The sequence below is a fragment of the Myotis davidii genome, unplaced genomic scaffold (genome assembly GCF_000327345.1).
Source record: "Myotis davidii unplaced genomic scaffold, ASM32734v1 scaffold225, whole genome shotgun sequence".
NCBI lineage: Eukaryota > Metazoa > Chordata > Mammalia > Chiroptera > Vespertilionidae > Myotis > Myotis davidii.
Window position 1 is genome coordinate 2,921,711 of NW_006296222.1, and position 16,780 is coordinate 2,938,490.

Sequence of the window (16,780 nt, forward strand, 5' to 3'; positions counted from 1 at the left end):
CGGGATGGTGCCCGCACCTGCTAAAGTTCTGGAGGAATCCCAAGTTGCCATGGCGACGACTCCTCGGCCGCACGAAGCCGCGTCAGTGCCCGTCCCCTCTTGACGCTCCATCCTCTGCCCCGCCCCCGGGCGCGCTGCGGCGCCAATCACCGGCTGGGCGTGTGGGTCTCACTATCCTCACTCCATCCGGGGAGCCAATGGCTGGGACCGCCAGTCATTCGTTTGCGCGAGTCGCACGATGCCGGCCACCATACAGACCAGTCACAGCACCGAGAAGGCGGGACGGGCGTCCTCGCAAGCCAATAACAACAGAGAGCCGCTGCACACTCCCTCATCCGGGAGAGGCGGGTTCCTGCCTGGGCCCCGGCACCAGGTTGAATACGGTGAGCGGCAGTCTCGGTGAGAGCATCCTGGTGAGGGCACCGGAAGAGAAGATCGTAGGTGAGGAAGGGGGAATGTCGGGGATCCGGCCCTGAGCTCTGCGGGATTGAGGGGAGCGAGGTCGGGCGTGGATGCGCGCTGAGGGCCGGGTGGGGGCACCCCTTACCCAATGTGAGGGCGGCGAGGAGCCGGAGGGGAAAATGGTGATGCATCCGGGCTGAGGCTTGTTTCTTGCCCTTTAAGAGTTTGCGGTCACTGGAGGCATTAGGCTACCAGTGGTTCTCAACCTTCTGGCCCTTTAAATACAGTTCCTCATGTTGTGACCCCAACCATAAAATTATTTTCGTTGCTACTTCGTAACTGTAATGTTGCTAATGTTATGAATCGTTAATGTAAATATCTGATATGCAGGCTGGTCTTAGGCGACCCCTGTGAGAGGGTCGTGCGACCGCCAAAGGGGTCGCGACCCACAGGTTGAGAACCGCTGCTAGACGATAGTTACAGCACAGGATGAGAGTTTTACAAAACAGAAGCATTGCAGGGGAGATCAGATCTGGTGTGCACGTGCGATGGGGGGCATGGAGTGCGGAAGGGCGGCCAAGAGGAGGTTATGATGTATGGGTGGGAGTGGGATAGGAGGCCGTCACGGGTAAAGGGTTGCTGTTTTCGTGGGCAGAGAGAGAGCGCCACAGGAATGGTGAGAAGTTTGACGTGTAGTTTGGAGAGGAGGAACAATGAAGGGTGGACAGGCTTGGCGGGGCGTTTTTGTTTTCTTTTCCATAGCTCAGCGGTTCTCAACCTGTGGGTCGCGACCCCTTTGGGGGGTCGAAAGACCCTTTCACAGGGGTCGCCTAAGACCATCGGAAAACACATATATAATTACATATGGTCTTTGTGATTAATCACTGTGCTTTAATGATGTTCAATTTGTAACAATGAAATTGGGGGTCACCACAACATGAGGAACTAACTGTACTAAAGGGTCGCGGCATTAGGAAGGTTGAGAACCACTGCCGTTGCTGAAGGCCTTGGTCTTGTATTCCTAGGGGAGGCACTTTTCTTAAACTTTACGTGTTGTGAAAGGGTGGACGCCCCTGTTTTGGTAGATCCTGGCATGAGCCCCAGAAGTCGGGTTGAAAAGGGCAAGCCAGAGGCATGGCAAGACCAGGTGAGGGCCCTGGAGCAATCCGGGTTTACCTAGGAAGGTACAGGGTACGGCATTAGCTGGCGGTAGTCAGGGACAGCCAAACGTCAAGGCTTCCCAAAGGATCCGCGAGGAACTCCATTTCTTTTTTTTCTGAGGACCTAGTCAGGCTGCTCAGAGCAGGTTTCCAGTCTATCTGGTTGTCCAAGGAGGAGAAAAAGCAGAAGAAAGTTCACGGTTTCCCGTCCCCTCTCCCCTTTATTTCCTTTCTATATTTTGCTTTTGTTCAGTTGACAGCAACTGGCCCCATTTTCCTCGCTTGTGTATGGAGAGTTAACTCCCGAATGTGAGTTAAACCAGTTGTGTCTATACTGGGTGAGCGTTGGAGGACCTTACCTAGTTAGCAGCGATAGGGGAGACTCAGAACATTGTCAGAGGTGACTGAACAGGTGAAGGTGCAAGTCACAAAATTAGGTGTTCATGGAGGTGGGTCGGGAGTATCTGGGCAGGGTTCCAGGGCTAATTGGAGCTGGCCTGGGTAGTTAGAACCTGGGGTTTAGGGGAAAAGGCTGGAAATAGAGATTTTGGATATTAGGAGATTTTTAAAACAGGAAATAGTCAAGAACACCAGGAAAGGGAGTAAGGAAAGCATCCTTGGAAACTTTCCAGCCTCCGTGGTCCAGTCTTCCTTCCTCAAAAGCTGTACCACAAACTAACTCAATCAGAAAGGGCTGTACTCTTTCTCACGTCCTGGTTTGGTCTTTGGGTGGGAAGTTCCCTCCCAATGGTTCTCAACCTTCCTAATGCCATGACCCTTTAATACAGTTCCTCGTGTTGTGGTGACCCCCAACCATAAAATTATTTTCGTTGCTACTTCATAACTGTAATTTTGCTACTGTTATGTAATGTAAATATCTGATATGCAGGATGTATTTTCAGGTGTCGCCACCCACAGGTTGAGAACCGCTGCAACATCCTCTTATCCCCCCACCTCGCCCAGCTTGTATCTTTGTATCTGGTCTCTTCCCATCGTGCTCCAGGTCCAGTTTAGAAAGTATCGTTCTCTAGGAACCCTTGCTGGTCCTCCGTGTTCTCCTAGCACTCAGTGTTTCCAGCCCTTTATTGCTCTTATCATGTGCTTTTCTGGCAGTCTGGTGAATTCTCTGATTTCCTCACTAGATTTTATGTTTGTGAAGTCAGAGGTGGGAGCAGACGCTAGCACAGTGGCTGCAGCTGGTAGCACAAAGTCAGTGAGCGTGAATACATGGGGATTCCAAGAACCAAGAAAGGAACGTATTTCAGGGAGAGAAATCTCAAACCTTCCAGACTGGTTGAATAAAATAAGCTCGAAGGGATGTTTGTTGGATGTGGCAGCTAGAAGACCCTTAGTGATTTTAGTAAGAGTAGATTCAGTGTGGCGATGAGACTAGAAAGCTGACTGTTGTTGTTGGAGGGTACATGGGAATGGGAAAAGGAAGACAGCCCATGTAGAATACTCTTTCAGGAGACTTGGGTAAACTAGGAATTATTCTCCTCTTACTGTAATATTTATCGTGTGCGTTATTATGTCTGGTTAAAGTATAGCTTACTGGATGAGAGCATTAGCTTCTCCACTTAGCATTTTTGTAACTTGGGGAACTTGCATGATCTTTCTCAACCTGGAGTTTATCATTTAGAAAATGGGAATAATAAAAGTACCTAGTTCATGAAAGCGTGGTAAGGAGTAAAGTCTTGGATATATAGAGGACATGTATCGCACTGAGAGTGCAGTTCCCGGCACATAGAAAATGCTCGATAATTGGTAGCTTCTTAGAATCACTGTGTGTCAGGCTCTGTGCTAAGTGCTTCACATGCATTCTTCCTTGAACCATTGGAAGAACTGTTATTCTTTTCCCTTTTTTCAGCTTTCTTGAGGTGTAACTGACAGATAAAATTATAAGATATTTTAAGTGTACATTGTGGTGATTTGACATTGGGAAAAGATTCCCTCTATCTAGGTACTATTGTGGTTTATATTTTGCAGATGATAAAACAGGCTCAGAGAAATTACATAACTTGCTCCAAGACACACAGCTAGTATGACATCATGAAAACGGAGGGTTGGAATTTTATTTTGCAATATAGAAGATCTTTGAAGATAATCTTGATATGAATTGGGAGCTAGATTGCAAGTAGTTGAGCAAGTTGTGTGGATGAGAGTTAAAGCAGTCAGAGGCTTATGAATTCTTCTTTAAGAAAGAAGCTGAGCCCTTGCCAGTTTGGCTCTATCGCTCAGTGGATGGATCGTCTCAGTGGATGGATCGTCGGCCTGCGGACTGAAAGGTCCCAGGTTCGATTCCAGTCAAGGGCATGTACCTTTGTTGCGGGCACATCCCCAGGAGGAGGTGTGCAGGAGGCAGCTGATCGATGTTTCTCTCTCATCGATGTTTCTAACTCTCTGTCCTTCTCCCTTCCTCTTTGTAAAAAATCAATAAAGTATATTAAAAAAAAAAAAAAGAAGTTGATTGGTTGGTTCCAAGAAACAGAAATGGGACATTGGCTTGGGGGAAAGGAGATAGAGGTTAGAAAAGTTTTCCTCAAGAAAGGAAGACTTGAATATGTTTTTAAACTTGAAGGTGGATAGACTCCGTGAAGAGGGAAAGACAAAAGATGAGAAAGGTAAAGTGAGTGCTGGGCAAGTTCTTGATGAGGTCAGTTAACACAAGCCTTGTCAGTCTTAGAGGAGAGGATGAGTGAACCAAGAGAAATTTTGAGCTTGGCACGGCACAGGGTGTAACACGATAGTCTCCATGGTATAAGTCATTTGAGAATTAGTCAGACAAAAGAATAAGGATGCAAAGTGAAGTCAGACCTGAGGAAGTTGGCTAAGCTTCCCAGTATCCTCTGTGAGGAGTAGGGTAAGAGGTAAATTGGGGTGGGGGAGCATTGTAAAAAATAATAAGAGTGCTTCTGAGGTTTCAGATATTTATTGGTCCATCCATCATTATTCATAAATCAGGAATAGCAGTGAGCATTTTCAAAAGAGTGATACTCTTCATAAGTTTCCCTATTTTTTTATTTGGTAACCTATTAAGCTTATTTATTTTATAAGTAAACATGCTCCTGGAAAAAATTGTAAGAAGGTATAAAATAAGTAAAATTTCCTTCCTCTCCATAACAACCTCTCATTGTGTGTGCATAATAGGGGTGCACACCCCCCCATACCTCTTTTTTTAAAAATTAAGTCTTTATTGTTCAGATTATTACAGTTGTTCCCCCCCCCCCCCCCCATAGGTCCTCAGAGACTCAGCCAGAACTGGAGTTCAGAGTGGGAGCTTGTGTCTCCCTCCCGATTGTAAAAGACAACCGCATCCTCAGTTGCCAGCCCTTTCCACGAGTGCCTCCGTACCTCTGCAATTTACTTCCGCACCTCCTCTGAGTCTCAGTGTGCTTTTCTCTTTCCTTCTAGTTGTAGAATTTCCACTCAGCCAGCCTTCCTGTGGTTCTGGATGATGTCCGTTTTGTCTTTAGTAGTAATTTTGAAGTGGTTGTGCGAGGCAGCAATTTCCGGTGTTTACCTATGCCGCCATCTAGGTTTCTCTCAATCCATTTACATTTAAGGTTATTATTGATAGGCTAGAGGCCTAGTGCACGAAACCATACACTCGTAGCTATGTCAGTCCTGCCCTAAGAGGCCCCGAGTCTCAGTGTCCCGGTAATCGCTGCAAGCACCTCTGAGAGAAAGCCGCCCTCAAGTTCCGACCGATGCCAGACAGTCCAGTTTCTCCCCGTATGAGTCTGGGTCCCCAGAGACTTTCCCGGAACTGGAGTTCAGAGCAGCTTAAGACTCCCTCCTGATTGAAAAAGACAACCCTGTCCTCAGTTGCCAGCCCTTTCCAAGTGCACCTCCTCTGAGTCTCAGTGTGCTTTTCTCTTTCCTTCTAGTTGTAGAATTTCCACTTAGCCAGCCTTCCTGTGGTTCTGGATGATGTCCATTTTGTCTTTTAGTTGTATTTTTGAAGTGGTTGTGGGAGGCAGCAATTTCCGGTGTTTACCTATGCCGCCATCTTGGTTTCTCTCGGAAAGAGTAGCTCCCCTAATACCTCTTGATCCCCTTTCCTAAAGATCTCTACTCTGAATTGTTCCCTGTGTATTCTTCCGTTCATTTTCTATATTTGTGTGTGTGTGTGTGTGTGTCTTTGTATGTACATATATACACATGGAAGTACATAGATAAAATGCATATATTTTTTACAAAAACATAAGCGGGGCTCTTGTCATACATATTGTGCAACTTGCTATTTCACTTAATACTTAATCTTTTTAAAAAAATAGTTTTTATTGATTTTAGGGAGAGAGAGAGAACATCAACTGGCTGCCTCCCACATATACACCCATACCAGGGATGGAGCCCGCAACTTGGGCATGTGCCCTGACTAGGAATCGAACCAGTGGTCTTTTGGTGCATGGGATGATGCTCAACCACTTGGCCAAGGCTTAACAGTGACTCTTAGATATCTTTCTAGGTAGAACATATAGATCTTGCTTTTAAGTGGCTATTTTGTTACTTTTCTCTTTGTTTTTGCTATTATAATCAGCACTTCCTTCAGCCTTCATGTACCAGTCTTTGTACACTTGAGTGAGAAACTTGCTGGGTCAAAGGGTGTACTTATTTTGAATTGTGTTAGATACTGTGATTCCCCCCCCCCCCCAAAGATGTACTTAATTCTGCTCCTCCTCCCCACTTCCCACTTCATCACCAATGTGTAATAGTGCCTGTTTCTTCAAATTATTGTCCTTAACAATACTGGGTACTGAGCCCTATGTAATGTAAAGATTTTTGTTTTAGGGTGTATTTCCTTATTTGAGTCCAATTGAACTGCTTGTTTGTTTAGTGAGCATTTGCATTTACTCTTCTGTGAACCCAGTGTTAATGGCCTTTGACTTTTTCTTATAGCCCTTTGTCATAAGTGGTAGAGATATTTTTCGAATTTGTCATTTGATCTTTGACTTTGTTTATAACTAGACGCCCAATGCACGAAATTTGTGCAAGAGTAGGCCTTCCTTCCCCTGGCTGCCAGCACAGGCTTCCCTCTGGCACCTGGGACCCAGGCTTCCCTCGCAGCCCTCGCTTCATCCCTGACTTCATCCGGAAGGTCATCCGGTCTGATTAGCATATTACACTTTTGTTACTTTAGATTATCTCTTTCTTCCCCAATTAGAAGTATATAATTTTTGTCTAGTCATATTTGGCAGGCTTTTTCTTTATAGGTTCTTTTGTTTTAACTACATGTTTAGGACCTGAGAAATTGGTGCTAGTAATGGTTATTTTAAAAATTATTTGAAGATGCATTTTTAAAACTACTTTCTTAGAATTGTTTAACTTTCATTCTTGCTTATTTATTTATGTACTTATTTATATTTACAGAATTAAAAGGCCGTGTGCAGAAATTTGAAAAATGGCAACAAATGAAAGTGTCAGCATCTTTAGTTCAGCATCCTTGGCTGTGGAGTATGTAGATTCACTTTTACCCGAGAATCCTCTGCAAGAACCATTTAAGAATGCTTGGAACTATATGTTGGACAATTACACAAAGTTCCAGATAGCAACATGGGGATCCCTGATAGTTCACGAGACCCTTTATTTCTTGTTCTGTTTACCTGGGTTTTTGTTTCAATTTATACCTTACATGAAAAAGTACAAAATTCAAAAGGTGAGTATGATGGACTTGCAATGGAATATTATCATTAGTGTTGAATATTTTTAAAGTAATTGTAACTTTGTTTTGAGAGACTCTAGATCAGGTCTGTCAATAGAAATATAATTAAGCCCCATATGAAATTTAAATTTTTCTGTTATAATACATGAAAGTTAAAAAGAAATAGGAAAATTAATTTTAATATCTATTTTACTTAACACAGTAAATCTAAACTCTTATTATTTCAACAAGTAATCAGAATTAAAAAGTACTTAATGAGTTGATAGCTCCCAGGAAAGAATCTGGACCAGCTTATTAGAGAGAGGATTTATCAGTACATGGTAAAACCCATGATAGTTTCTAATGCTTACTGTTTACTTTTCTAAAAAGTCATGCCAGGCTCTGGCCAGTTAGTTCAGTTGGGTTAGAGCATCGTCCTGATACACCAAGGGGGCTTGATCTCAGGTCAGAGCACATACAGGAAGCAACATGAGTGCATAAATAAGGGGAACAACCAGTCAATGTTTCTTGCCGGGGTCCAACCCCAGCAGGTCCAGGGGTTCCCAAAGGGGTGGACGGAGTTGGCGAAGAAGGAATGACACGGAGACAGCATTCAGATGATCAGCAGACCTTTGTTGGTCTGGTTAGTGGTCGGCGTCACTGGCGACGGGCTTCCCGAAGCGTCAGCGAGTTGAAGGGCTCTCCATTCCAGGGAGTAAAGATTTAAGCGTGATTGTTTGTAAAACAGTATGCTATATACGCCAGGTCCCTTGAAACATATGCTGTGCAGATGTTTCTTTCCTGCAGCGACTGTGTCAAGCAGCAAGGATGGACCGGCTTCCGGCAGTTTCTCTCAAAAGAGAAAAAAAAAATCAAGCCACACTATTCTTAAGGGCACACATAGCCTTGGTGGAAAGTAGATATGTTGAGAGTGTTTATCTATGGAGACTAATTTGCACTCACTGAGTCTATGTGGGTTGGCGTTATTGCACACATTCTCTCACAGTCTCAATTTCATTGCCTTTCCCGGGGAGTCTCACTTTAAGCCAGCACTGGTATTGATCTTCTCTGGGGATAAGTACAAGGGGTCAGGTGCCCATGGGCTCCAAGCCAAAGGAGAGAACAAAAGTAAAAGGGGGAGGGAATAAAAAGGAATGTGGCCCATGGGAGAGTATCCTGTTACCCTCAATTGAGGACACAGAAGTTCCAAAATGCTTGTTATAAAATGTCCTGCCTTGAAAGGGAGGATTCAGTTTGAATGTCTTAAGTTCATTCTCATGGGTGTTAGGGGTGACTCAGGCTGCCCTGTATCACCCATTGCTTTGTTCATACGGCTGATTCATTATATCCCTGTATAGTTGAGTCATTGGTCTGAGGTGTAAACCTTTTCCAGTCATTGTTTTATGATTGGTTTGATGGCCAAAGAAAGGACAAGCAGTCATCTACAGTAGTTGGTTACTGGTATTTATGAACAGAGATTAAAAGGCTGGGTAGTGTGGCCTCAAGTCTGTCCTCAGTATTTCTTCCTTTAAGTTTTACAACCAAAAAGCTTTGAGCTTTTTTGATACTAAAATAAATTGAGATGGTAAATTAGTACAGGTTCTCACAATATGCCAGGATTTAAAAACAAGTTAAAAAAAAATCACTGCAAGTTACTTACAGGTTTATGAATTTTGAAGGCAGATACCCTGAAACATTGAGGGTACAGGAAGAAGTTGCTATTGGTGATGAGACAGCATTAAAGACTTTCTGCTTTCAAAGAGAATAGACAGTGTGACAGTTAATGATCATGTGTGCTAATGAGGGGGGAATTTTATAGGAATAAACAAGCAATAAAGTAGACTTTGTAGGATCTCTTTTTACAAAGTCACACATTGCCTGGTGCATGAAATTCATGCACTGGGTGGGGGGTCCCCTCAGTCCGGCCTGCGCCCTCTCGCCGTCCAGGATCCCTCAGGGGATGTCAGACTGCAGGCTTGCAATCCAGGACCCCTCCCTCCTTACCACCCGCCTGCTCGCTGCTCCTTAGCACTGCCACAGAGGCAGGAGAGGCTCCTGCCACCGCTGCTGCACTCGCCAGCTGTGAGCCCGGCTTCTGGTTGAGCAGCGCTCCCCCTGTGGGAGCACACTGACCACCAGGGGGCAGCTCCTGTGTTAAGCATCTGCCCCTGGTGGTCAGTGTGCATCATAGTGACCGGTCGTTCCAAACATTCCTCCATTATGGTCACTTAGGCTTTTATTATATAGATATATTAAAAACATTCTTTCTGAAGTCCATGGCCTAATAATGATATTTTTTCACATTAGAGTGCAATTATATATAAAGTACTATATGGTAAACTCTGATGTTCCACGAGGTGTGAGTTTTTGATTATCTTTTAAAGAAATTTGTGTGTACTTTAAACAGTATAGTGAATGATTTTATTATAGTTGATTAATTTTTGTGTTAATTTCTGTACTACATAGTATCAGATTCTAGTTAGGATATTAAGTCTGTTAAACATAGTTTCTATGGGAAACAGTGCCATTGCAGGCCCACATCGGAATTTCCCATTTATTTTGTCCCCAATCACAGACTGAAAGTTTGAAGGAGTAGGGTGATAATGTTCAGAATAGAAATAGAAAGACAATTATAAATGATCTTATCTAATTTCCTCATTTTATTGTTGATAAAACTGACTTATAACTGGTTAGTGGTGGCCCTGAGATTAGAGACCACCCAGCTCTCTGGATTTCTGGATTGCATCTCAGTTTCATGCTTTTCCTTTTTTTTTTCTTTTTTCTTTCTTCTTTTTTAGTCAAGAAAGGTAACTCTTAAAGAGTTTCAAGAACAGAACTGGAGGCCTAGATTTTAGTTAGTCCCAGTTCCTATATCATTCTGGGCAAGGTAGTGGACCTCTTTGGGCTTCTGCTGAACAGTATTTCCCATACTTCAGACGTTGTGGTTCAGTTGGAAAAAATTTCATCAGCAGCTTTCTGAATTTTTAAGTAAGGACATTTAAAACAAAGTAATAACTATTAGCGTAATCTTTATAAAACCCCAAACAATTTTCCTTTGTAAGTGTAGCCCATTGAATTGAATCAGTTTAGTTTTTTAAAATATTGCTTATTAGGTGAGTAGGTATCCTGATGAGATTTAAATGAACATTTTACTACATTGATCTCACTCATTTTGACTTTAATCTTGGAACTTCTGTGGGCAGTTGCTCTCCATTCTTTGGAAACCACTGGACACATCTCTGAAGTTCTTCCAGCTCAGAGAGTTGATAATTCTGTTATTGTATATAAACAAAAATGCACTAATTTCTGGGAATGAATACTGCCAAATGTCTGGAAGCATTGATTTTCCTGTGTAATAATGGCCTTCAATGCTGTTGATACAATTGCTTCAATACTTGGAAGACCCAACCGTAATCTTTGCATAACACATTTCTTCTCTGTCATTTCTGATACGAGAAGTGAATGATTGTGGGCAGGAAAGACTGGAGAGTTATTCATTCTATAGTGCTTCTCCTTAGGTTTGAGATCTTATGTTCGTTATTCATGAGTTTGTTTATTCACAGTTTCTTCACCTAAATTGGTGATGGTAGTTGCCAAGAATTTAGAGTAGAGGATGTTGTGACTCCTGGGCTTTAGTTACTGTAACATAGTAACTGTAATATAAAATTCACAAAACAGAATTAAGGTCTCATTAACCAGTAGAGAAAAAAATAGGAATTTACTTCTGGATACCAGGCTAACCTGCTGATAACAGACTAACACTAAATATTTGTGCCTTTTCTCCATAGGATAAACCAGAAACATGGGAAAACCAATGGAAATGCTTTAAAGTACTTCTCTTTAATCACTTTTGTATCCAGCTCCCGTTGATTTGTGGAACTTATTATTTTACAGAGTATTTCAACATTCCTTATGGGTGGGAAAGAATGCCAAGATGGTATGTAGATATAAACAATACTTTAATATATGTAAAGATTTGATTTGTTTGCTCAGTCACAGTTTGCTGTCCAATTAAAATATCCTTAACGTTTATCTTTTTTCTTTATTTGTTTAATGTTTGTTTGTTCTAAACTTTGGAAGTAAATAAAATGGAGAAAAGTAAATCATAGTAGAAACTTAGAATGTTATCATTTTTAGGTCTTTCTCTACTAGTATTTTAGTGCAATACTTTATTTGATGGTGCTTGTACTAAGAAAAAAAAATTGCATTTTAAGTCTAAAGGGAATGAAAACATTGAGAATAGTTTGAGAGGTTTATAAAAAAAATGTGTCGCCCGGCCGGTGTGGGTCAGTGGTTGAGCGTCGACCCATGAACCAGGAGGTCACGGTTCAATTCTTGGTCAGGGCACATGCCTAGGTTGTGGGCTTGATCCCCAGTGCAGGAGGCAGCTGATTGTTGATTCTCTGGGCATGAATTTTGTTTCTTAATTGATTTTATACCTGTGATTTATTTATTTATTTATTTTGAATGAGTTAGAATTGATATAGTGGCCAGTCTGTTCTGTTCAGCTCTTCTTCTGGGTGGTGTAATATAGCTACCTTGTGTCTAAACACTTTTGAGAATTTGTTGATCAATATGTCCAATTGGGTCAAACTGTAAAGTGGGTATTTGGTTTTATGTATATCTCAGGCAGTGATCCCAAATAAAGGTCTAGATTGCACTTCATATTCATGATAGTGTTTTCATCTTATAGGTATATGCTTTTGGCAAGATGCTTTGGTTGTGCGGTGATTGAGGATACCTGGCACTATTTCCTACATAGGCTCTTACATCACAAGAAAATATATAAATATATTCATAAAGTTCATCATGAGTTTCAGGTATGTTAGAATTATATTTAATACTTTTTTCTATTAGAGGCAAAATGTTATGGTGTGCGCATGGGGTTAGAAAATCATATACTTGACGAAGTGTTCCCTTGATATTTCTAGTACCTTTCTGGCACCATACATAATTATTATAATATTATTAACTATATTTCCTAGGCTGTACTTTATATATCCATGACTATTTTGTAACTACCAATCTGTATCCTCAATCGCTTCACCTTTTTCACCCAGTTCCCCAACCTCCATCCCCTCTGGCAACCAGCAGTCTGTTCTCTGTTTTTATGAGTCTTAAAAATAGTGACTTTTTTTTCTTTTTTTATCAAAACTGCTTTGACATAGATTTGTTTAACTGGTTCTATTATGTTCTACATTGGTATGCTAAATCAAATATTCCTTTCTTTCTTTTTTTTTAATCATTAATCCTCACCTGGGGATATTTTTCCACTGATTTTTAGAGAGAGTGGAAGAGAGAGGGAGAGACAGAAAGAAACATCGGTGTGAGAGAAACACACTGATTGGTTGCCATCAAAAACATTAAGATATTTTTAAGGACATCCCTACTAGACCTTTTGATGTTTGGTAGGAATTAAATTTTTTTTAATTTGAGAATTGTTATTGTTTACATATGTATGGCTAGGTATACTATTTTATATATAGAAACTATAAAACGATATTCGTAAATAAATTAGAATATATGTATACGGATTCTCCAGAGAAAAAGAAAAAACAGGAGATACACATACACACTCAGATTGTGGGGGCTGGCAAGTCTGAAATATACAGGGAGACCGCAGGCTGGAAATTGAGGTAGAATTGATGTTACAGTCTTGTGTCTGAATTCCCCAGGGCAGCAGGCTGGGAACTCAAGCAGGGTTTCTGTATTGCAGTCTTGATAACTCCTTCCTCTGAAACCTTAAGTCTTAGTTTCTAAGGCCTTCAACTGGTTAGATGAAGGGTAGTCTTTACTCAAAGTGTACTGATTTAAATGTTAGCCACATCTATAAAATACCTTTGCAGCAACATCCAGATTGATTGCCCAAGCAATGGGGCACTGTAGCCTAGCTGGTGTATAAAATTAACCATCACAATATATTAAGGAATTGTTCTCTGTTTTAGGCTCCATTTGGAATGGAAGCTGAATATGCACATCCCCTGGAAACCCTAATTCTTGGAACTGGATTTTTCATTGGAATCATGCTTTTCTGTGATCATGTAATTCTTCTTTGGGCATGGGTGACCGTTCGTTTGCTAGAAACCATTGATGTCCACAGGTGAGCTCTAGTTTCTGTTCTGCCATGAGGTATCCTAAAATGTCTTTATTTTCATGGTCATAAGATTATATTTAAATAGACTAATAGAAGTTAATCTTGTTAATTTAGCTATTTTTTAAGAAAACAAGAGACATAATCATTGGTTAGATTTTTTTATATCCCTGTCTATGGCTACTGTCATTTTTATAGGGAGAGTAAGTTCTTTTGATTAAACGAAATGAAATTTTGACGTGCACTTCAGAGCTGCCCTTTAAAAGGGTCCCTGTTTACATTCTCAGTGGAAATATGTAAGAGTGCTTTTCCTCCCTCAACACCCTTCCAAGCCTGGGTAGTACAGTCTTTTTCATGTTTGTCAGTAAGAGGGCAAAGAGCTTTCAGTGCTGTGTTGGTGTGCATTTCTGCAGGGACACGTGAGGCTGTGCGTCTGTTTGTGTGCTTATTGACCAACAGTATTTTTTCTTCTTTGAGTTACCTTTTTATGTCCTTTTCCTATTTTTCTGTTATATGTCTTAAAAACTACTGGTTTGTGTAAGCTTTGTTAGCTATATATGTTCTAAATAGTTCTTTGCATCTGTCATTTGGATTTTAACTTCTGATGGTTCTTTTCTAGTTTTTAATTTTCCTGTAGTAAAATGAGTCATTTTTATGACTCTTGAGTTTCACACCTTGCTTAGGTCTTCCTGAAACACTGTTCAACTGAAACTATTTGTGTTTTTTTTTAAAGATTTGGTTAAATACCATAATTCAGGATTAGCAATTCCTTTATCCTTCTGTAATGAATCTAAGCCTAACTCTTATTTGAAAAAAAAAAACATTGAATCATTTAGCCTTCACTAAATAAGAATATTTCTAGTCTCACTGCCTAACTCTGATGAAATCACTACTTTTAATATTTACTTATTTCGCTTTTTTTCTATCGATTGGAAGATATTTTGTGGTAAGTTATTTATATTTAATGCCTTTTAAAATGCCCAATATCCTAATTTTTTATTATTTTAAAATTATATATTCATTGCATTTTGACCTGGGACTTATTACCATCCCATGAAAGCAGAATATTAAATTCTAAGAATTATTTTTAAACCACTACTAGGCAGAGAATATTCTTCTGTAAATAAATTGTGAGTGATGTCTCTTACATTCTTTCTTTCCTTTCATTGTTCTTTTCTCTCTTCTTCCCTCTCAGTCTTCTAAAGAGAGAGAGAGAGAAAGATTGGGGTGGTTTGGACTGGTATAATTCTGTCTGTCAGATTTCAGATACATATTGGGGAAAAAAGAGGATACTCTAAATGATATTCTTTTAAAATCACATGTGTCTCTCCACCTACAGAAAGCACACTCATATTTTCATTAATCCTGGTACATTTAATTCCAACTTGTCATTGACTAGAGTAAAAGAAGTTGTAATAGTGATTCACAGGTCTGTCAAGCATGACAGATTTGATACTCGTTTCATATAATTTTTCCCCCAAAGGCTATGGTAAGAAAGCTCCTCCTCTAAAACAGGAAAGAAGAAGAATTGATGAAAAATCTATTCATTATTATAATGCCTCTCTTTCATCTCCTGATAGTCCTATCTATTAAAGACAGAATATGCAAACTGACTGTCACATCATCACAAAGAGATGGCAGCGCGCCCAGTTCTTTCAGCCCAGTTGGGGGGCAGGCGCACGGTGTGGCCAGACCCACCCTCAGTCCCCCAGCCACTCAGGGCCGCCCGAGGCTTGCGCTGCCGGCAGTGGCAGCAGCAGAGGTGTGATGGGGGCATTGCCCTCCCCTTATCGCTGGGTCGCCTCCCGCCCCTGAGGACTCCCAGACTGTGAGCGGCCGGGCTGAGGACACCCTCCCCCCTCCCCTCCACCAAGTGCATGAATTTTCATGCACTGGGCCGTTAGTATAATATATAATTTCCATAGATTTTTTTTTTTACATTTTAAAAAATTTCTTAGTGTTTTCTAGAATTTGTACTATTTTCTCCTGTTTGTGTCTTTTGTAAACATGTCAGAAATAAAGTGACCTAGGTAAAGTGCAATGTTGTTTGAATTAGTTAACAAACATATGACTATCAATGAAAGTGCCAATTATTGCTTCATAATCTTTATTACTTTTATTGCAGTGGTTATGATATTCCTCTCAACCCTTTAAACCTCATCCCTTTCTATGCTGGCTCTCGGCATCATGACTTCCACCACATGAACTTCATTGGAAACTACGCTTCAACATTCACTTGGTGGGACAGAATTTTTGGAACAGACACTCAATTTGTTGCCTACACTGAAAAGATGAAGAGTGGGAAAAAGACTGAATAAATATTTATGTAAATCTTCCTGAAGATATAGATTTTCCTGAATTAAAACTAGTAGCTAACTCTGCTTCCGGGGAGCAGAAATAAACGTGTGTCTTGGCCGCTGAGTGATTTTAAAAATGAACAACTTTTATCTTCCTAGGGGGAACTTTTTCTACTTTCCATCCCAGTTCTGTATGTGTAGGAATAAGTAAGGAAGTTTTAAAGGCCATCTTGTTAACCTTACAAAAAGGTTTTAAGTATTAGAAGAAGTATTAATCTATGTCTTTTCCCCAGTAACACCATAGGCCTGAAGTGGAAATAGCTCTTTAAATCTTTTAAATATATAATGAGCACTTCAAAAACTACTAATAGTGGATGTTGGCCTTATATTGAACTTGTGACACTTTTTTAGAGTTTGCCTAAAGATCAAAATATCATAGGTTGAATGACATCAATTGATATATTTGAATGAGGCTGCAAAATTAGGACTAGCCAGCAACAGAATTTCCAGTCTTCTCTGGAGCTGACCAGTTTGAGGTGATTTTCTTTCTTTTAGAAGGCCTTTTGGATTCCAGTGTATTACTGGCCTCTGTAAATTAGGGTGTTTCTGAATTGATGTATATGGAATATTTTCACCTAAAGGTTTTCATGCTTCTTGAATTTTTTAAAAAAATGAAGCTTTATTCCTGCTCTTTACCCTTTAATTTTTGTAAATCAGGTTTTTATTACACTTAAAGCTATATCTTGAAACTTTGTGAACTGACTTGTATTTGCACTTTGAGCTATTAAAATAAATGTCTGGTTTTTTTTGTCTGATTACCTGGTTTCCAGTTTTGAACATCAGCTGTCACTTCTTATATTATTCTTATAAGGAAAAGCACAGAGATGTTAAATTATTGTTTTGCAATAAAAGGAATGATTTTATTTTTTGTAAGTGCTTTATTTGCTAAACTTTTCTTGACAGTTTCAATATGTATTTATCAGGCTGTCTATTGTGGGAAATTCCATTTACCTGTTTCAGTAGAGGGTTTTGAAGCAGTTTTTTTCTGTACTTAGAAAATGTATGGAAGAACAGAGCTAAAACTTTTTAGGGCTGACTTAATCTCACTTATCTAGATTCTAACTCAAATCGAGAGCTGATTATTCTAACTTACTGAATTGTTATTTTAAAATTTAGTTATTTTTCTGAT

General features: G+C 40.4%; 1 protein-coding gene across 1 annotated transcript; it reads left to right on the top strand.

Moving 5' to 3' along the window:
* The first annotated feature begins 332 nt into the window (after window positions 1-332).
* MSMO1 (methylsterol monooxygenase 1) lies at window positions 333-16,514 on the top strand. Its single transcript, XM_006771065.2, has 6 exons — window positions 333-441; window positions 6,933-7,218; window positions 10,992-11,140; window positions 11,897-12,023; window positions 13,149-13,303; window positions 15,420-16,514. Exons 2-6 carry the CDS (start codon window positions 6,964-6,966, stop codon window positions 15,610-15,612), a joined length of 879 nt encoding a protein of 292 aa, XP_006771128.1. The 5' UTR covers window positions 333-441; window positions 6,933-6,963; the 3' UTR covers window positions 15,613-16,514.
* Window positions 16,515-16,780: the final 266 nt, after the last annotated feature.